Genomic DNA, 22,386 nt, shown 5'->3' on the forward strand with positions numbered 1-22,386 from the left:
TCTCCTCCTTTTGTGGCTTGTGGGCCTTTTTTCCTGATTGGTGACTCAAGGAGGGTACATGAATCCCAGTGAGTCTGCAAGATGATCTATTAAGGTGCCAGAAGAAAATATTAATATTCTCATTCACATTTAATTTTATATAAAATGAGACAGAAATTAATCTTTACTACGATTTATATGTGGATTGGCACTAGTCCTTTACTCAGACATCTGTCAGATAGTCACTGGTCATGAAGTTTCTTGAGGAAAGAGTGCATGATAGACAGTGGCAGTCTCATTTTTCATCCCATTTCAGCTTACTGTGATTTACTGTATTGCATGTGGATCCATTTAAGCAAATTCGTAAATAATGTTATCTAGTTTTTTTTAAACTAAGCGTTACAAACTGAGATGAAAAGATTGGAAAAATGTCTTTAAAAAACTGAGGATTTAAAACAATGCTAATAACATACAACCTAACAACAAAAAGCGAGTGCTAATATGTGTTCTGTTCCTAGTGCAAGTTCTTGTCAGCCACATTCTGAGGCGCAAATTGGGAGCATAGAAATAGTTTTAACAACAAAAAAAAGTTGGCCAAGCAAGTTCACAGTTACAAGAAGACCACTTGAAATGTGAATTTATATCCATTATTACTGAAGATAATCCTCAACCCTAGGTGTATATTTGGCCTCGACATAGTAGCTAAGAGTAATATGAAGTAATTAGCATGATGATCATTAAAATAATTAGCAAGACAATATATAAAAATATTATTTATTTCAGCTTCACCTCATTCTCTTCAATGTATATTTCATATGTATTATAATCATACTGTGTTAACATGGCAATAAATGCATATAAGTTATAAATAAATAAATATACATATGAGGTGAACAAGCATTTTATCGATGGGGTGCAAAATAAAAAATATTTAGAGATCATTGTTCAATAGGACAGCAATTAGTAGGGCTGATTCTAAATCTTATAGCAGAAAATGGTAGAGCTACACAGAGCTTTAAGAAGTTTCCTAAAGAAAAGAGTTCCCTTGGGATCAACATCATATTTCCTTCTCCTCTTGGGTAAAGTTATTTTTGTAAAATTTCTTCTGTAAAGTTACAAAGCAGAGCCACTAGCGTCACATGTTCAGAATGTGTCCCACGCCCTCCCATTCATTAATTTATTCAAATATGCTCATTAAGCACATCCTAGGTGTAAAGTGTGACAGGACAGAGCTCAAAGGTTCCTCCTGAGAGTTTCCAAATCAACTAACAAGAATTCTTGGCAACAATTCTAAAGTGTATTTGGCTGCCATCTTTCCCCATAGGGTGTGTGCCAACTATGCAAATCAAATTACAGGAAGAGGTTTGTCATTGCCCAAGCTAAAAATCCAGACATGCAAATGAATTCTAGTTAATTCCTGGGTTAAAAACTGATTTGCAATAAAAGGCTATTTTTGTTTCCTCCTTCTCTTCCTCCTCTTATTTGTCTCCTTTCAGTGCATTAAAATAATGTTACAAATTGTCAGAAGCACCCACTGTTAATCAGGGTTAAGCAGAGGATATAGAATATAAAAGCTAACATCTATTGAGTATTTGCTGGGGCACTGTTCTAAGCACTTTATTTGTATTAACTCTCCTTTAATCCTTACAACGACCATTTGACTATGACAATGCCCATTTTAAAGAGGAATTGAGGCACAGAGAAGTTAACTAATTTACTTAATCTTATATATGGTAAGGAGCAGAGGCGGGATTTAGTCCCTGGCAGTCTGGCCAAAGAGCATATGTTCCAAATCATTACGCTATAATACAACTCTAGCCCACTTCTGGTTCATTTGGCAAATGTCAATTTTCTTTCCCTTTTTAACTTTATTAAGATATTATTTACATACAACAAATGTATCCATTGAAAGTATACAGCTTGATAGTTTTGACAAATGTTCATACGCAAGTATCCAACTAACTAATGAAGATGGAGAATATTTTCACACTCTAAAACGTTCCCTCATGCCCTTTGCAAGAAATAGTAATTGAGTAATTGATCCTTTCATCATTATAAAATGTCCCTCTTTTTTTTTTTTTGGTGGGGAAGATCAGCCCTGAGCTAACATCCATGCCAATCCTCCTCTTTTTGCTGAGGAAGACCGGCCCTGAGCTAACATCTATTACCAATCCTCCTCCTTGCCTTTTGTTCCCTTTTTCTCCCCAAAGCCACAGTAGATAGTTGTATGTCATAGTTGCACATCCTTCTAGTTGCTGTCTATGGGACTCGGCCTTATTGTGGCCAGACAAGTGGTGCATTGGTGTGCACCCAAGATCCGAACCCATGCCACCAGTAGCGGAGCGCCTGCACTTAACCACTAAGCCATGGGGTCGGACTCCTAAAATGTCCCTCTTCATCTCTAGTAAGGTTCCTTGTCTTGATCTACTTTGTCTCATAATAACACAACCAATCAGCTTTCTTATGATGAGCATTTGCATGCTATTTTTTCTGTCATTTTACATTTAACCTATGTGATTTTATATTTAAAGTAAAATTTCTTATAGATAGTATACACTTGGGTTGTTTTTTTTAACTCTACCATCTTGCTCTTTGTTTTCTATTGGTTCAGTCCCATCTGTTCTTTGTTCCTTTTTTCCTCCATTCCTGCCTTCTTTTGGATTAATTTATTTTTTTTTAGCATTTCATTTTTATAGCTACTTGTGGCTGATTAGCTATAACTCTTTTCATTTCATTTTTGACTATAAAAATATGGTTGAGGAGTCATTTATATTAATTATTAAATTGGTCAATTGAGCAGCTAGTTTTTTATAAGTTGCTCTCTTTTGAAAACAGTGAATTTCTCAATTTGTTATAACTTTATATTGAACTAATTTTATTTAAATTAAATAAATTCACTTTATTGGTATATTATACTGGTCAAAATGGATATAATGAAAACTAGAAAACGCAAGAAATAAGCAAATGAAGGTTTTTGAGGGATGCATCTGTAAGCGTGGCTTCTTCAGTGTATTACTTGTTTCAAAATTGATGTGAACAATAAAATGAGTCTTTGCCAAGCATTTTCTTTGATGTTGGCTTGCGCTATTTCATTAGCCATAAGTACTTAAAAGAAAATGGTGAATTGAGCATATATCACTGTAACAACTTATGTTTTTGCAGTTTTTCAAATGATTAGTATACAGTTCCTCATTAGGTAAATAATCAGATTTTTAATAAAACTTATGTTGAAGCAAAATTTATGAGATTTCCAGGTTAAATTTAGCTTTATTTACCTGAGAATCTTAAACATAGCTATTTAGTTCCTTCTCCCTTCCTAAATTTTATCCTCACAAAAGGATTACAAATCTTTTTTATCTCAAAGTTTGACTTCAGTAGAATTGTTTTGTTTTCTCTGAATTAGAATCCTGAGTGCATCTGTGTAAGGGCGTAAAGTACAACGTATGAGGCGCCTACAAGGTGACTGTTAACATACACAGATCAAAGGTCTCTTAACTTCTCTGATAGGATTTCTGTCAAGCTAAATTTGAAAATGGACCAACATAACATAGAAGTAGCTGTCGGGGAGGAAGAAATATTCCTCTACCCTCCTAGGTTCTTCTGGCTGGTCTTGAGTCATGTGACAGAATAACAGGAGAGAGTCAAACAAATTTCATAACATGTATACATGGGAGAAACCCAGGAAAACTAAGTAACTCACCAAAATGGCCAAAGCCACTACCTTAAATACCATTTTCAGCTAAAGATAAAGGAGGATGTTGGGAGTAGTGGCTTGATACTTCAAAAGGGAGGAAGGCAATTCACATGGAGATGGAAATGCAAATGTTTGGTAAACAAATGTTTGCCACACCTTGCAAAGACAATGGGACATGGAGAGGACTTGGATCAAGTGGGCCTCACTAGGTTCCTCCCTGTCTACCACACCTACTTCGTATTATACTATAGTTATCTATGGTGATAGCTCCTTCCTGGAACAGGCCTTCTATCTTAAATTCTTTTAGGCAGTTAAAGGGAAGGTAAGAATTTCCTCGTGAGTCTTTTGTTCTTAAAAATAATCAAGCCAAAGATACACATTTTGGGGTACAAATGTTGCTCCCCTACATACCAAAGAATCCTGGGACATTAGAGAAAGAAGAAATCTAATTGGTGATCCAGAGTAACACCATCATTCCCAGACTATGATACAAATGCTAAAGTGGTTAGATAATTTATCTAAGGATAAATATACAGATAGCCAGTGGAAGAAAAACTATGTTTTGAACCTAGACAGTAATCTTTCAAAGTCAAAACAAGAAAATCTTCTCATAATAGGATTTTAATATAGGGCAGCCAAAGATGATTATATTAATTTTTCTAAGTACTGGATTTGAACAGATTCAAGATTAAAAGTGCTAATTCCTGGGTTACAGAGTTTGCTTCATTTTGTTTTTAATTGTTTTTGCAACTGAAGCCTATCTTGAAGAGAGCAAAAAGATTGAGAATATAGAGTTTATTTATTTATTTTTTTTTGTGAGGAAGATCAGCCCTGAGCTAACATCTATTGCCAATCCTCCTCCTTTCTTTTTATTCCCTTTTTCTCCCCAAAGCCACAGTAGATAGTTGTATGTCATAGTTGCACATCCTTCTAGTTGCTGTATGTGGGATGCCGCCTTAGCATGGCCGGACATGCGGTGAGTTGGTGCGTGCCCAGGATCCGAACCCAGGCCGCCAGTAGCAGAGTGCGTGCACTTAACCGCTAAGCCATGGGGCCGGCCCCAGAACATAGACTTTTATGTAGAAAATACACGTATTACTGAATGAAGTATCAAACTTTTGAATAAATGGAGCTAAAACCTTATGGTCTGTAAATGGTCTGTACATATAATAATGATTCAATCCTTTCTGAAAAAATTTATAATTTTAACTCAATTCTGATCTGTTAAAGTTTTGAAAAGACGATGTTCAAAGAGACAGAAGGACAATCCTCTCCTGAAGGATCCCCAAGAAATCTTGAAGTGCAGCGTTATTTCAATCCTCTATGATCCATCCTCTCTTTGATGAAAACTGTGCTTTCCCTTGACATGATAAGTCAAAACAACGGCAATTTTGGACATAATTGCTTAAACTGAATGTCTCCTCCCTTCCCACGCCCAAGATCCTTCCCCTCAAGGAAGCAGTGTGTGTGTGTATCTTTCCTATGAGTTGAAAGCCATTACCTTAAAGTGTTTGTTGTTGTTTAGAATCTGGACTTGATCCTGAGGATTTTGAAACACGATTTGACAGCAAACCTTGATCTTGTCTCAGGGGCAGACACAAGGCGATTAGGCTGTCACAACTGATGTATGTAATTAGAATTTACTAATTTGTAAGAGCAACATAATTGTAGAGTAAATTGGGTTCTCAAGTCCATTGTTTAATGTATTCTCTTCCTGCAGACAAGCAACACATGAAAATGGTATAATGAGAATGCCTATTGATTGATTTTCAAAGAGAAAATTTCTTCTACAGTCACATATAATGAAAAAATTTGAACCACAGCTTTTTTTTGAAAACTCTGTAGCATTGCTCTGTATTTGCTTGGTATCTAAATGCTAAACTGGAAGACTATGGTCAGCCATACTTCTTATAATAGTCTATGCATCTTTCCTCTGATTAAATGTTTATTGTCTTTTTTCCTTATTTTTTATATTTACTTATTTGAATTACATTTGGTTAAAAAATATTGCTAGAATTAGAGAATTTCAGTTTTATTTTCATTCATTATATCAAATGAAGTGGCATTTTGATCTATTTATTGTTACAGAAAGTTTTCCTCAATTATGATTTTGCTTATTACATATCTTATTGATACCCTTCCTAGTAATATCCATAATTATTAGGCTGTACTTTCATGTCTAACATTTTCACTTTCACTATTCACAATGTTTCTCTGCATTCTGGAAGTTCCAATATTATTCTACTTATTACTGTCTCCTTAGTTGATCTAAGTTCTTCTGTTTAGCTATTAATTTCTTTGAATCTTTTGATCACATCCAACTTATTTTTGAATTTCAGCCTTTTTTTTTCTTTTCATCTGGCTCATCCCTTTATTTCAGTCTATTCTTTTCTTATGGCTTCTTGCTCCTGTTCTATAGAAGTCACTTGCACCTATTGATATGCCAAAGAGATGTTTTCCTTCTGTTTCTTTGATAAATCATTTTTCAAGTGTATATTCTCTGTCTTCAGGATGATATGTCCTCTACTTTTTTTGTAGATATGCCCACAGATTTCATGCTGCATTTGATTATTATTTTTTATCTCTCCTCTTTAAATGAAGAGAAAGAGAAATAATCATCAAGACCTGGGATTTGTTACAATGAGAGTGGATTTTTTTTTTTTTTTTTTTTACTAAACTTACTGCCTAGATGGTCACTGGTAGGACCCTCCTCTCAAAGGAGCTATCTGAGCTAGCTATCTCAGTAAAAAGATAAGTTGATGGGATCAGCTACCAGTTGTTAAACAACTTTGAAACCAGTTGGAATATTCTTTTACCCTCACTGCCTAATTCTCTGACATTTTTGACATGTTACATGCAGGAAAAACTACCATTTTCATCATTTACTGCTTCAAGTGGTTTTTCAGTATTTGTTCAAGATGACAGCACTTTGTTTGGAGGAGCCACACTTCTTAGGGTGCAATACTCTACTTCCATTCCTTCTTTAATTTCAAGAGGCTGGAGGGAGAATACAGAAAGTGCAAGAAAGAAGAAACAGAACTATAATAATCTAAAATGTAATGTTCCTGTTCACAATATCCAAGGAAAGATGTTCTTGCTAGGTTTCTGGTTGGCACAGAGCTAATATCTCATAGCCAGGAGACAGATGGTGGGGTAGATCAAAGACTGTCTTGCTTTATTTTAGGCCTTATTAAAGACCACACTACATTAGACGGCAAAGGGTATATGACGCACCAGCATACAAACTCATAATAAAAACGATTAGGGAGTTAGGAATTTAGGGGGAAGTCTTCACTATAAAAAAGATTACCTACAAAACACCTGGAAATGACATCTTAAATAGGTGAACATTAGAAGCATTCCTTTAAAAATCAGGAATGAGACAACAATGCCCTATATGATAATGTACTTAACCTTGAATTGAAGTTTTAGACAATACAATAATATCATAAGAAAAATTAAATCAGAGAGGTGTAAATTAAAATATCTTTAGTTGCATATTTACATAGAAAAAGGATCTATCGATTATTAAAAATAATAGTGTTACCAGACCGAATGTGGGTCCCTTCTTGGGAGTTAAATCAAACTGCACCAGAAGTAGTTGTTTCACAAAGTCTACTTTTTGTTTGCAGCATGCAGCAAAGAAAAATGGAGACCACAGCGACTAATTTCACAAAGCTATGGCTCCTCGAGCATGGGGAGGTGGGTGTTTTTATTCATGGTATGGGATGAATATTCAAAGGGGAAGATGCATCATAGAATGTAAAGGTGGGCATAAGCTTGCTCATTCATGGTTTAAAATCATGCTTCTACATACATTGCATGACCTAAAAATGGATGCTTTGCCCCTCTCAGAGGAGGAGAATTTATGATGTTAATGGGGGCAGGTTACTTTAGTATAATTTGCAGCCTATGTGTGCAGGTGCTAATCTTGTGGTTGTGGTCTGGGCTGGCCTGGTCCAGTTCAGCGCAGCTGGGTCCGTGGCTGTTGTTGCTTAGAGCTTCTTCCTGGAACATAGCTGAAAATTGCATAAGCTCAAGACCCCAAGGTGTTAGATAAAGGAACACCTGCACCTTGCAAGAAAACAAGAGAACTAGGTCAAACATAAAAGTTAGATTTTTAAGCAGAGTGGGAGAAATGGGTTAAGGTCCAGGTCTTATGACAATAAGATAGTATAGAAAGCAGGCTAGAAATAAGATGTTTGCCAAACTCAGTTGTATTTCTATATCACAGCAGCAAACTACTAGAAAATATAATTATGGAGAAGACACCATTTTCAGTAGTCTCAGGGAACCTCAGTTATCTAAGAATAAATCTAAAATATGTATAAAAGCCCTACAGGGAAAATTATAAAACATCATTACACAATATTAAAGACTATGTATGTAAATAGACACATCATTTCATGACTAGGAAGACTATATCATAAAGGTGTCAATTCTTTCAAATTGATCTATAAAATAGATGCAATTCCAACAACAACAACAAAAAAACCCAAAATTTTTCACGGATGTTAATAACATCAAAAAATAAAGGGCCTTGAATAGTCAGGATATTTCTGAAGAAGAGTAACAGGTTGGGGAGACTTGCTCTTCCAAATACTAGGACTGTTATAAAGCTATAAAAATTATAGGTTAGCAATGGTAGAGGGATTGTAAAATTGATTAGTGGCACTAAATAGGATACAGAGAAACAGATCAACAGATGTATGGAACTTTGATAATCACAGAGGTGGAGTATATTTTTGGATCCCTACTTCTCATATATATAAAAAGCTAGTCCAGATAGTTAAGGACTCAAAACTTTAGAATTCTTGGTAGAAAAAATAGAAGATTATCTTTTGGACCTTGGGAAGATTGTTTCCTTAGACAAGATAAAACACACTGACCATAAAATGAAATATTAATAAATTGGGCAATATTAAAAATAAGAAACTTTAGCCATCAAAAGCTACATTAAAGAAAGTGAAAGTTAAAAACTGGCAGAAGATATTCATGACACCCACACTTTAAAATGATTAGGATCAAGAATAAGAATAAGAAAAAAAACAACCTGCATGAAATTGGGCAGAAGATAAACGGACATATTTCACAGAGGAAGAATATACCAATATACACATGAAGAGATGTTCACCTCATTAGTGATTAGGAAACTTGAATCAAGATAAAATTGTCGGGCCGGCCCCGTGGCTTGGTGGTTAAGTGAGCGCGCTCCGCTGCTGGCGACCCGGGTTCGGATCCCGGGCTCGCACCGACGCACTGCTTCTCCGGCCATGCTGAGGCCGCGTCCCACATACAGCAACTAGAAGGATGTGCAGCTATGACACACAGCTATCTACTGGGCCTTTGGGGGGAAAAAATAAATAAATAAAATCTTTAAAAAAAAAAAAAAAAAAAAAAAAAAGATAAAATTGTCATTTTATATGCATCTGATTGGCCAACATTAAAAAGCCTACCAATACTAAGTGTTAGGGAAGATTTCACTCTACTTATGGGAGCCTAAACTGATGAATCCACTTTGGAAAACAATTTGGCATTATCTTCTAAAATTGAAGGTTAACCTGTGACCCAGCAATTCAAATCCAAGCTATGTACCCAAAAGAAACTATTGCAGATGTACAAGTCAATTCCCAGAATATTATATTTTATAAAGATAATGGCTTATAAAAATAAAAAACTATACTAATGTATATGTTTTAGGAAAATATATAGATGCACTAAAACTAAATAAAGCAAGAAAATGATGAACATGAGATTCGGGAAGATGGGTATTTGGGGTGGGAGGAAGCAGGAAAATGAGTTCAGGAAAACCATATGGTTGTTTTGGGTAGAGGGTTCCCATGTGTTTGTTTATTACATTCATGAAAATAATTAATCATGAAAGTAACCAAGTAAGTGACAATTGGCCCTGTATGGACAAATGATATGATTATGACATTAACCAAGGAGTATGATTAAACTAATTTTGCGTTTCAGATAATAGCCAGATTGCATCAGAATTTTTTCTTAGGGAAAGAGCTGTCTTTTGTTGGGAAAAACTTTAATAATCAATTAATACTGTAATCATGGAATAACAAGTTGTCAAGGAAATAAAGAGATGGCTAAAGTACTCTGGATTATACATGAACGGGAATTTGGTTGTAGGAAAAAATGGAGAAAGGAGTGAGGATGTTACGCCATTCAATAAAAGGTTTTTTGCTTTTTGCAATGTAAACTTTGTCTTCCCAGATCTTCTGGAAAATATGTCAAATTCACAAATGTCTCCTGCCAGTTGGTTTCTCTGTGGAAATGAAGGAAACAGATAAGAGTTCTGCAACTGTCCGGCATGGTACAAAATAGGTTAAGCATGAAACGCTTAGCGGGTTACACATGAAAATTGCAAGACAAAACATACTCTGAAACTTTCCATTGATGGCAATGGCAAGAATCTGGAAATGACCCATGAAAACTCACCTCAGGGATTTAGAGATATCCTGATGAAGACATGGACTCCCAGAGGACATGGAAAGGCTTTCCAAATAATGTCTTCCATCCATCTTCAATTTTGTTTTAAATATTACAGATTAGATTGGGGATAAAAGCAGCACATGCTCCCCAAGATTCCATAGTCTTCCAAAATTGCTGCTTTTTTACAATATATAAATTATATTTATAAAAAATTATAATTATAATTTATGTAATTATAACCCTTTTAAGCCCTATTTGTGGAAACATAAACATAGGAAATGCATTATTATGTATGTTTTACATTTTACTTTCTTCAAACATTAGCACTTATATATATCTGAGCAGCAGAAAAAATACATTCAGTGAGGGTATTTGAGTTCTAGAAACATCTTAATTTGTCACAATTTCTCCACAGACTCCTTCATATTTATTTATGTCTATAAATGTTATTTTCAGGGTATTGAATATTTCCAGATGGATAGGAAATTAATATGAAGAATAGAAAATTTATGAAATTCTGGCATTTTCTTAACTACCTCAAATGGAGGCTCACCTTCACCACATTGATGGGCACTAACATTTGTAAAATTATTGCTGGTACTTAAAAACAACCACCAAATAATGTAATCATCATAACAGTTTCAACTGATCTTTTTAGCTTCACAAGTTGCTTTGAAAGTGAAAAAAAAATAAACACCCTAAATTTATTTTATTTTAATTTTATATCACTAGCATTCAAAGACATGCTTATAATATAATATGCTTATATGCTTTCCAATAGGCTATTGGGTGAAAAATATCACAAATCTCAATGGCCCTTTTATAATTTATAATGATGTTACTGATGAAACCATATCAAGAGCTGCTCCAATAAATTGTCTTGAAAATTATGTGTTGCAAAGACTTAACATTTAGATGGAAAATATTTATTTAAGGATTCTATTTCTCCTAGAAAATGAGTATGAAAATATCTTATTCATCTGAAGGTCTAGGTAGACCAGATGCTCTCTTGGGACAAGACCTCTTGATGTTCTCAGACATGTCTCCATATAAATTCAAAAAGAGCTGATTAGACTTCATGAATCCTGGAAATTTGTATTATGATTGATGATACTCTCCATTGCAACACAGAACTTTACATGTTAGTATTGGTTTGATGTATTTCATGCTTAGGATAGTTGGGTCGTGTTTCTTTCTTGCTGAGTAACACATGACACACTATTTTTAATGTGGAGGCACTCTTGGCATAACTTACACACTATTTCTGGAATGGTAGGCTCAAAGAAGTAGTAGCATCACTGTTCTCCTAGTCTTACTTTGTATTTAGCATTGAAGAAATATTAGAATCCACATTTATTAATATGATTTCAACAGACAGGAATATACTATTTATTTTATAAATCATAAGGCATTAAATGCATTAGCATATCTACGATTTCAATCTAAGATTTTGTTTTTCAGTAGAAAGTTCAGCCTTGCCCAAGACCACCTATATCAAAATCTCTGTGGGTAACCTTGGAATTGCATTATTATAGATCTCTCCAAGTGATTCTAATGATCATTCAGTTTTAGGAACCACTACTCCTGAGTGTTTCCAGACCTACAAGATCTCTCTCTTTTCTTTATTCTCCCCTCTTAACAAACACTTTTAAAACCTATCCAACGGTCTCTGAGTTGTGGATGGGGTGTGGTAGACTGGCTCACCTGACCTCTGCTCCCACTGCCTTCTGGGGTGCCCTCTGCTCTGCAGAGGCAGTAGAGAGTAAAACGACATTTCCCAAATTCCCCCACACCCTACACTTGATTTAGGCTCTGCTTATCCTACATACTTATGTAAGACTTGAATTCAAAACTCAGTAAAGAGAGAATGCATCCAAGACATCCATTTTGCTATTGAGATCTGGCCCATGTGGCATGCCTCTGGAATCAGTATTTCTGGGTGAAGATCTATCATTGCTGGATGACGGCTAAGGCAGGATATCCTTGGAGCCAGCAGGTGAGAAAGCAGCTTCCTGATTCTCCAGCTTTCTGATTATAGTAGAGATAACCGTTCCCTTAGCAGGCCAGTTTCTGTGATGGCATTCTGGGAGTATTCTTGAAAGCTCAGTTCAGCCTAAAACCTATTATTTCAACACTGCTAAGAGTTTTGTAAGTGTCTAATTCCCTATATTTCATCCTGTTTCTGTTAAAAATAGCTAGAGTGGTTTCTTTAATCTTCAAGTGATCCCAGATTAATACCTTCCTTTTATAGCTACCTGTCTGGTAATCATTACTCAAAGCTTACTTGGGCATTTTACGTGCAGAGTAAACAACAGAGATACTCAAGGATTATAAGAACAGGAAAAAAAGAAAAAAAAACTCTTCTAAATTTTTGATTTACAAATGATAATAACCCATACTAAGAAGATCAGAGGATCCATAAAAAGGACAATTTCCATGCATTCTCAATTCTCATTGGTACCAGGTTTCCATATACGGTGTGGCACAAAACCTTCCTACTCTTGCATTTAATAAATACATCATGCACTTGGAAGTTCTCTCAGACTATTGTATGTGCTTTTACTTAAAAGAAAAAAACCCTAAAAAAAATGAGCCTTAATTTCCTCCCAAACATAACATAATAGAAATGAGACAGAGGTTTAGATATTCTTCCTTGGGGATTATATAGGTCACAAAATGAGGAAAAGTTTGCATAGAAACCTGGAAAAGACCATATGTACAATAGTTTAAATTGTTACTTTTTTGAAGTTCTCTGCTTCTCTGTGTTCACTTTCTAAATTTGTTCATAACTTTAACATTTGCTGAACAAACACTGTGGACTTTACACTGTGCTAGACAATGGGATAGAGCACAATGGAGAATTAAAAAAATAGATGCTAAAATAGAGGCTGCAGGAAACTTGTCTTCTTATGGGAAAGAAAGATATTCAACAACAGATTACAAAAGTACTTAATTGACATCACAATTTGTGTAAAAAGATAAATAAAACCATTGGGTGACATACTGGGGTTCTGGTCCAGTCTTCCTCAAGGAACTAATATTTGAGTTAAACTCTAAAACACAAGTGGAAATTAACAAGAGGCCAGAGAGGAGAGTTTTCTTGGCAATGTTGTGGCATATAAACGGCCTGAGGAGAGAAGGTCCTGAAACTGTTTCATAACAAACCTGGCACAGAGTTCTCTCCCAAGTCACTTTGTCAGATCTAGAAGCAGGTAAAGGACTTCCTCTACATTTTATGCGCAAGAAAATATGGAGAATGTAATACTTAGATAATTGGAGGTAAAAGGAGGAAAAACTGCAGAAAATAGAAATGAATGGGAAGGACGTTGGAAAGCTAGTCAATACCTCATCAGATTGTCTTTATTAGCTTTTCATTTTCCAGTAGAAAAATACACTTCCTTTTTTTTTTTTTTTTGTGAGGAAGACTAGCCCTGAGCTAACATCCATTGCCAATCCTCCTCTTTTTGCTGAGGAAGGTTGGCTCTGGGCTAATATCCGTGCGCATTTTCCTCTACTTTATATGGGACGCCACCACAGCATGGCTTGACAAGCGATGCATCAGTGCGCGCCCGGGATCAGAACCTGCCAACCCCGGGCCTCTGAAGCAGAGTGCGCACACTTAACTACTGCACCACGGGGCCGGCCCCTACACTTCCTTTTAAGAGTGTGCCACACCTGGAGATGCATCTCCTTTCTAGCCTAGTGCATATTATAAAAAGTGCAATAAGATAAAAATTTCACAACACCAAGGAACAGATAATTTACAGATTTTTTCAAACCCCCTGCCTCATCAAATTCCATTACTCGGATTGCATTAACCCCTGCATGAAGGTTGGAATCGTCATTCTCCTGGCATCTAGAGCTAGTTTAGCTGGTTGATTGTTTAGGGGGAAGGGATATGATGACAGGCAGTTGAGCCCCTAGGGAATTTCTTTACCACTGTTTTGGCAAAGAGGGTTGTCTGATCTTATCTATTACCTATCAGGGGAAAGATGGGGGGTCAATGGTGCTGTCATGGTGTAATCACATTCATTTCCAACGATAGAGATATTCCATTACTATTTTTGTGTAATTTGATAACAGAAAGAACCTCAAGCAAGTGCTTTGAATGTTATTTAATCTCTCAGTGCAGATCCCTTGATATTTCACAAGAAATAGTGTCATGACCTTGCTTGGCTTACTTTGTTTGAGAACAGTGTTAAAAATGTATTAATACTCTCTGTTTTCTTAAGAAGGAAAAATGGCCATAAAGCTGGTGCCAGGAGAGTCAGCCCCACATGGAGATTTTGCCAAGATCTCCCAAAGCAACTTCTCTTTCTTTGTTCCTTTTATTTCACTATTAAAAAAATCTTTGTAATGGATTCTCTGGAGTCCTTATTGCCATTAGTTAATACATTAAGGTAACAGCCCTGAGAGAGGGGTCAATCTGTCACAATCTTTCCTTTTTTGAGCCTGTGGATGCATTTGTACTATAAAAGCAATATCAAACCCACAAATTGCTCCCAGTTTAGGAAAATTGGAAAAAATATCTATTAGTTGAATCCTCCTTAGCACATCATAGTCTCTTCTTTATCCGTTCACTTTCTTTTCTAGTAAAATCCTCAAGAATCAGAGCAAATAACCTATTATTTGAAAGCAGCCATTCTTAGGTATAAATCTATTACATCCCAAATAATTAAAAATAGTAAGGTTAACTGTGTGAGTTTAGAGACTTACAAAATAGTCAAGTGGCCTTTCACAAAACTTCTACTGTAGACATCTGTATAAGAATATTTTCTTCTGCTTATAACTAAATTAATATACAACCAAAAATAAAGCTGTCTCTAAATTGCTGGGCTTTTATGTGTTGTGTAAAGTATAGAAGAATCAAAATTACAGGAATATATGCTTTGTTAGAATAAATATATCATCAGCCCATGTTCCTTATCTAAAGAGTGGAAGAACTCAATGGGAATGGACAAATACTTCAGCCCCACGATCTATAAGCAGTTAGGATGAAGATGTCTAATGCATGGACCCTGCTCTCTACAATCTTACAGTTTTGGACTATGATAAAGAAATGATTTATTATATTTTAGAATAATACATAAACATTTTACCAGTTTAAACATGTTTTATTAAATGGAACATATGAGAATATTTTCATGTAACAAAATAAATTGGTCTGAGAACCTTTACCATAGAGGATGGTTTGTATAAATGGATTAATTAGTCATCTAGATTTAGCAAAAAAGAGAAGTTATGAAAAGTTCACAGATGGGGCTAGCTTCAGGGACTTGGTTCAAAGGCTCAAATGATGTCAGAGGGTCTGACTGTATAAGCTTTGCTTCATCCGGGTTTCATTTCAGGCTTTTCATCGTGGCCTCTGGCATCTTCAGGCTCATGTCAGCGCAACTTTGCCGTTAGTTCCCATTCCAGGTTTAGGGGATTCTGGTCACTGACTGGAAACCTTGAGCTCCAGACCAGCTTCTCCCTGCCTACCCCACATGATCTGTGCCAGTGCTCGGGGCTGCAGGCAGCCACAGGGTGGTCAGCCTATCGAGAAATGGTGGAAGGGGAGGGTTTGCATCCTGGCTGGATCGCTGGGCCAGGCTATGGGCATCATTTGATCTACAACTTTTATTGCTCAGATATATGGCCCATGAGCCTCCATTTGGATTCTTACTCCAAGTCCTTCAAATGTTAGGGGCAGGCCTGGTATAGGCAATGTTAGGAATTTTAACCTGAGAGCAGGAGGAAGCCATTTGGAATTTAAGCAGGAAAGGGACACGATAAAATTTAGATTTTTTAAGATAGCTTTACTATGGGATAATTGACATAAAATTAGTTGCAAATATTTAATGTGTACACCTGATTAATTCTGACACACCAATGAAACCACTATCACAATCAAGAAAATGAAAAGAAAAATTTTTTGAAGAACACGTATTCAACAATTGACTTTTATCTAGAATGCACAAAGGATTCATAATTCAGTAAGGACATAAACAACTCAATTAAATAAATAGACAAAAGATTTGAACAATCACTTCAAAGAAGATACACAAATAGCAGAGAAGCACATGGAAAGGTACTCAACACCATTAGTCACTAGGAAGACGCAGATTTGTATTTTAACAAGGTCACTCAGGATCCAGTGTAGTGAAAGGATTGGAGATCAGGGGTGGCTGCAACAACAGTTAGGAGGTTATTGCCATAGGACGAGTAAAAGACAGTGGTTGCTTGAATTAAGATAGTGATTGTGGAGATTGGAGGTGAATGGCAAATAAGAGAAATAATCAGGAAGCAAAATAGATAGGCCTTGACATTGACTTTGATTTTAGAAGGTAAAGTGTTAGAAATGATTCCAAGTTTTCTGGCTTGTGCAGTTGAGTGGATGACGGCGCCATTCACTAGCGTGGTGAAAACTGGAGGACGACCAGGTGTGGGGAAAGATTGAGCTTATGTTAAATGAGCACCTTAGAGGTACCTCCAAGACACCAAAGTAGAACCGTGGAGCTGGCAGTTGGAGTAGATGGATTCTGAGCCTTGTCTCTTGCATTTGGTGTGGACAGAAGCTGAAAGGTGGTAGGCTGAGGTTTATAAGAGGAGAGAGAGAAGAGCAGGGATCGCCAAATCAGATTCCCCTGTTCTGTCCCCACGAAAAGGAGGGAATCTGCTTTTCATTGATGGTTTACACTAGCAGAGCAGGAAAAACCTCTGGGTGAAGTGGGTTTCAGAGACCACCTTTAAATATTCTACTTAGAACCCTTGCAATATTTGGCCAGTCTTGGGGTATCCTGAGCCAGGACAAACTGAAGCAAAACATCTGATTGCCATCGCTCCTTCAATTTGTGCCCTCCCCCCATTGCTAAGTCCTAACCTGTGTATAGATTGTATTTATGTAGATGTGACCTCAGGAAATCAAAAGGTCCTATAGTGCAATCATTTACAAATTTTTTTTTTTGTAATCAGTTTTTTGAATCAGTTTTTCCACATGGATTCTATGATCTGTTGAAGGAAGAAAAAAACGGAACATTCTTTTTTTATTTTTGTACCTCATTAATGAATCCCAACCATGCTCTTCCTTAGGTTCTTTTCCACCTCAATCTGGTTCTCACATTCTTAGCAACGACAATGGGATCTTTAAATTCACTCAATTCGTGTTGGGAAGAGGCCAAAATTAGTTAGTGCCCCATTGGTACTCTGTTGGAGTAGCCTTCCAGCAGAACAATCTAAGCAAGGCATTTACATCTCCTCCCCCGCTTCTTTTCCCAGTTTGGCATATTCTAGCTTGTGTTGTACTCTCCCTGTAAATATGAGAGAAAATAAAAGACACTATTCAGCCTCTCTTGTCTGAAAAGTCTGGCATTTCAGTGGTTTTCCTTAAGGGGGGGGGATCCTCATTTGTAACCAGCTTTGCCATTAACGGAAATCAATCTGAATGTCCTATTGTGCATCTTTTTTCTTGCCTCACAGTCTGAAATGGCCTTTGCCAAGTTTTCAAGCTGAATCTGAAAGACCATCTCTCATTTTCCCGTTCCCAGACTCCAGCCCCATTGAATCCTTGCAAAGTCTTCTCAGGCAGAAGGGCTGCAGCGCGAGGATTGGGAGGAACTCGACCTACTCCGCTAACCCAGTGGCCTGAGCCAATCACCAAGAGGACTGGAACCTCTCTCGAGCCCCGCTTCCCCGCCCCTCCCCTGCAACAGCCTCGTGGAAAGAGGGACACTGGAGGAGGGTGTTTGCAATTCAAATCCTTGGCTTTCAGCCCGACTTTTTTCCAAATAAGAAGGCAGAAGCTGCAGCGAGGTGTGAAGGAGTTTTCTGGATTGCAGTGGCAATAAGATCCGCAGATCCTCGCTCGTCTCTCGTCTGTTTTCGAAGCTAACGGGAGAAGGGCAAGGATGGTGGAGGCTTTCTGTGCTACCTGGAAGCTGACGGACAGTCAGAACTTTGATGAGTACATGAAGGCCCTGGGTAAGTAAAGTAGGATGTGTTGTTCTCTTCTTATCCTGCAGCTTCAGATACTTGCAGATTCCTTTTTTTGCCCATTAGATTTGCAAGAGCCTAAGACAGATCACATTGTCGTAATCGGAGGCTAGGCTATGAATTTCCCACGGAACGGATTTTTAATGTGGCATTTGCCGGCTTCCTTGCCCAGGGCCAAATATTTGAGCATTTAGTATTCTGTGGAGGATGTGAAGCTTCTATGCCTTTTTCCTTTTCTCTTCATCATTCACTTATTATTTGTGCGTCCAAATCAGCATCCACTTATTATTACAGCTCGGTAGTTGTATTGCATGATTAATGGGCTAAACCTGCTCTAATGAAACTTACACTTGAGGACCCGGATTCCAGAATAGGAAAGCAGATTCCTGCTTTGTGAGCTCTTTTGGAAGTTGTAGCTGACTGTACTGCTTCTCTTTGCTATTTCAGGTGTGGGCTTTGCCACTAGGCAGGTGGGAAATGTGACTAAACCGACAGTGATCATCAGTCAGGAGGGGGACAAAGTGGTGATCAGGACTCAGAGCACATTCAAGAACACAGAGATTAGTTTCCATCTGGGAGAAGAGTTTGATGAAACCACTGCAGATGACAGAAACTGTAAGGTAAGAAGCCACTTCTCGGGGTGGGGGGGGCGGGAATCAGAGAGAGAGATTCCTGATGTTTCTTTTATTTTAGATGGTGGGAGGTGGAGAATGTTCTCAGTATTTCAATTCAGAGAGAAGGACACAGGGTTAATTTTGCTTTCTAGTGCACATATGTTATCTTCAGAGCAATGGGTACTTGCTACAGCTCAAATATCCAATCTATTTTTACCATATGTTTTTCACATTTTATATCAAACCTGTATTTCAAAAAGTATTTAGTAGTGTTTGTTTGAAAGAAAGATTGCATTTTGTTTAATCTCTCTGATTGCCTCAGATTGACTAAATAGACAATTTGCTTCTTTCTAAGGCTTTGTTTAAAGGAAAGGGTGACTAGTCAGAAAGCACTCGTTCAGTATTTTTATTTCTAATATATAAGGTTTTTGCATCTAGATGTACACATTTCAGTTTTCAAACTATGAACTATTAGAGTTTACATAATGATGACTCTAAAGCAACAGAGGATATGGTACAAATATAATACTTAGTCGATCACGTTTTATTCAATTATATAACTTTTTGGAAAAGAACTTCATTTGACTTTCACATCAGAAACCTGACCTGTACCTGTTGCCATGTTCTGTATTTTGTTGTTGGTCTCAGTCCATTGTTAGCCTGGATGGAGACAAACTCGTTCACGTACAGAAATGGGATGGCAAAGAAACAAATTTTGTGAGAGAAATTAAGGATGGCAAAATGGTTATGGTAAGTAATGGCAACTCTTCCTTCCTTCTTCCGTGCTTTTCACCACTCTCTTCATTACCTATCTCCTTCCCTCTCCATCTCTTGCCCCTCCCTTCCTCTGCTCCACTCCCTTCCCTCTTCTCTCTTCCCTCCCTCCTTTCTGTCCTTCCTCCCTCCCTCCCTTCCTCCCCTCCGTCCTTCCTTCTTTAATAATATTAAGTCACTGGCAAAGTTCTTTAACCATGTATACAGGAGAAATGAGAAGATTCTAGTTAATTGTTTCCTCAGCTCTGCTTCTTTAATTATAAAAAAGAGAAAAGCTCTACTTAGTGTAGTGAAAAAAAGGTTGCCATTGATTTTGCTAAAACCATGTGTCAAAAGAAGATTTTTTGTAGGATTACTGTGAATGTCTAATCCTCACATGAAATCTAAACGTAAAACAAATAATCATGAAAATATATAAAGGTGATTGATATTACTAGAAGAATATCAAGCTTATTGAATCAGAAAAATTATTTTATAGCTCCTGGAATAAATAAGAGATCTTTAAACATTTTATGTTTTAGTTTGTAAAGGTTATACAAGTTCAGTGCAGATAATTTAGAATATGACAGAAAAGCGTAAAAAAAAATATAGAAATCCTCTCTAATTTCTCCTCAGAGAGAACCATTTTAATGTTACTTCCTTTTAGTCTTTCTTTTTGATGCATAAGATGCCTTTTAAACATGCCTGTTACATATTAATTAGGTAATCATGTAAAAATTATAAAATAGAATATAATTTAAAAATACTTTCTCTAACGGTGGAGTACATCTGGGAAAAATGTTATGCCTTAATCTAGCGTCCCAGACACTTTTTTGTGAACTGAGTAATGGCATTTTGAAGATGTTGAAATAGTCAATGTCCATTTAGGGCTTTTTTGAGGCGGGGGTGCTTTACATATTCCTTCTAAGATAATAGCAGAAAGCATTTTCTGTTTTTGTTATTTAAGAAAATTGACTGCTGTTTCCTTCTCCTCCCCTTGACTTCTGCAATCAGAGGTGTTGTAGATTGAGATACAGGGCTTGCATATTCTTACTTATTTTCATGAGCAGAAGTGTGGGTGGGGAGAAGAGGGGCATTTCCTTTCATGTTAATGGATATTTGCCCACATTTTTCTGCAATGATCATCAAAAGAAAGGATTTATTTCTAAAAGATTCAATCTGAACTTCTCCTTTATGCTTTTATCCCCATTTTTTTCCTGGATACAGAAAAGTGGATAGTTCATCTTTGGCATGTATGACTATAATCAGGCAAGACTGAGTTCAAAAAAAGATTAAAGCAATGAATGACAAAGACACACTATACTCTTGAAAAATACATGAAAATATGAAAATAACAAGCACTAAAAAAACCCTAAATTTTGTAAAGAGGTTTTACAGCAATTCTTCAAGTTGCATTTGACATAAGACCCTATGTTCCACGTTATACCCACCTAAGCACCAAGGTTCGCATAAACTAAAGCATGATAGCCAAAGCAACGAACACATTTGTACATTTACCCTTTCCTGCCGATTTTGGAAAAAGTCATTCCAAATACTATTTGCCCAAATGATTTGGATATTCTAAAAACTCTTCAAAATTTATCTAGGTCAGGAATTGAAAACTGTGATGAAATCCTACCATAAATTTCATTTACTTTCGAAGCAGATAGTTAATTTTCTCCAGTTACCCCAAGGATAATTTAAGGCAAAAGGAATTCTTTTGACCCGAATCTGATAGTCAATCTCAGTTTTTGCTTCCTTTTAGAGATGTGAGCTATGTATATGTTATTTACTCAATGAACATAAGAAGTTTCTTTTCTTTTTGTTTTAAGAAATGAAGGGTTTATGCAGCATTCAAAGTTTCTAAAAGCCATTATTCTTTTGCATAAAACAAATCATATATATGATAATCTTCAAAAATTTCAGCTACTGATGTTCCTGTCTAAAAAGATTTGATTATCTTTTGAATCTTTCAGACTCTTACTTTTGGTGATGTGGTTGCTGTTCGACACTATGAGAAGGCATAGAAATGTTCCTGATCTGGGGCTGCAGAAGCTCTCCAACTTTTCTGTTTACTCAAGTCTCAGTGCTATCCTGCTATTACAGCACGGCTGATCACTAATTAGAGGTTATCCTTGGCATGGAGGTGGAAAATGATGATTTACGAACCTGTTTTAAAAACGTGTTACTCCAAGCAATTAGCCCAATTTTGATCTGCAAATTTATCATGTTTTACAATTCACCTTAAAATTTTAAGCCACAGTTTTAAAATAAACAAGTGAATACATTTTATAATGTCCAACGGAATGCAAATCAAATTGGAATAAAAATCTTATATCCATGAGAAATTTTGTTGTTGTTTTTAATATAACTAATCTGGATGGGAATTGTATATTAGAGAGTTTCAAATAGCCTTTCTTATGGCACAAAGTAAGGCTGGAAAAGTTAGCACTTTGTTTAAAATACTCATTTAAAAAATAAGCAGAAATCTAGGGAAATGTGGAAATGCCACAGTTTTGGTTGATACTTCTATAAAGAATTTGTGATGATTAAATTCATTTGGCCAGCATCCAAAGGAGCCTCATTATGGTGGGTTGGGCTGTACAAATGACCTCTTGCCTTAGAAACAGGTAGTCTGGAGAAGCAAAATGATATCCACAAAAATGTCTCATTAAAAAGTAAATATAATCAAAATATCATACAATCAAAATGTCATATAATTCAAGTTCCTTATAGAAAGATAAATTGGAAAAGGGAGTGAGTTTTATCTTGGACTATGAAGATGTGTCTCCAGACAAGTACATTGAGCTGAACCAAGTCAGTAAGAGTGCTAAAACGGAGTGTGCAAAGAGTGTGCTTAAAGGCATTCGAATTCCTTCTTTGGGTGTGTGTTGGAACTGAGTTGAGCAAACAAAGGTAAATATCTGT

At 36.5% G+C, this 22,386-nt stretch overlaps 1 protein-coding gene and 1 long non-coding RNA gene across 2 annotated transcripts in view; both read left to right on the forward strand.

Moving 5' to 3' along the window:
• Positions 1-22,386, forward strand: part of LOC147914543 (uncharacterized) — a 487,630-nt gene that overhangs the window by 187,875 nt on the left and 277,369 nt on the right. The window lies entirely within an intron of this gene.
• Positions 17,740-21,797, forward strand: FABP7 (fatty acid binding protein 7). The gene is made up of 4 exons (XM_004422277.3): positions 17,740-18,079; positions 18,539-18,711; positions 19,354-19,455; positions 21,435-21,797. Exons 1-4 carry the CDS (start codon positions 18,007-18,009, stop codon positions 21,483-21,485), a joined length of 399 nt encoding a protein of 132 aa, XP_004422334.1. The 5' UTR covers positions 17,740-18,006; the 3' UTR covers positions 21,486-21,797.

The sequence above is a fragment of the Ceratotherium simum genome, chromosome 19 (genome assembly GCF_057802395.1).
Source record: "Ceratotherium simum simum isolate JZ-2026a chromosome 19, ASM5780239v1, whole genome shotgun sequence".
Lineage (NCBI taxonomy): Eukaryota > Metazoa > Chordata > Mammalia > Perissodactyla > Rhinocerotidae > Ceratotherium > Ceratotherium simum.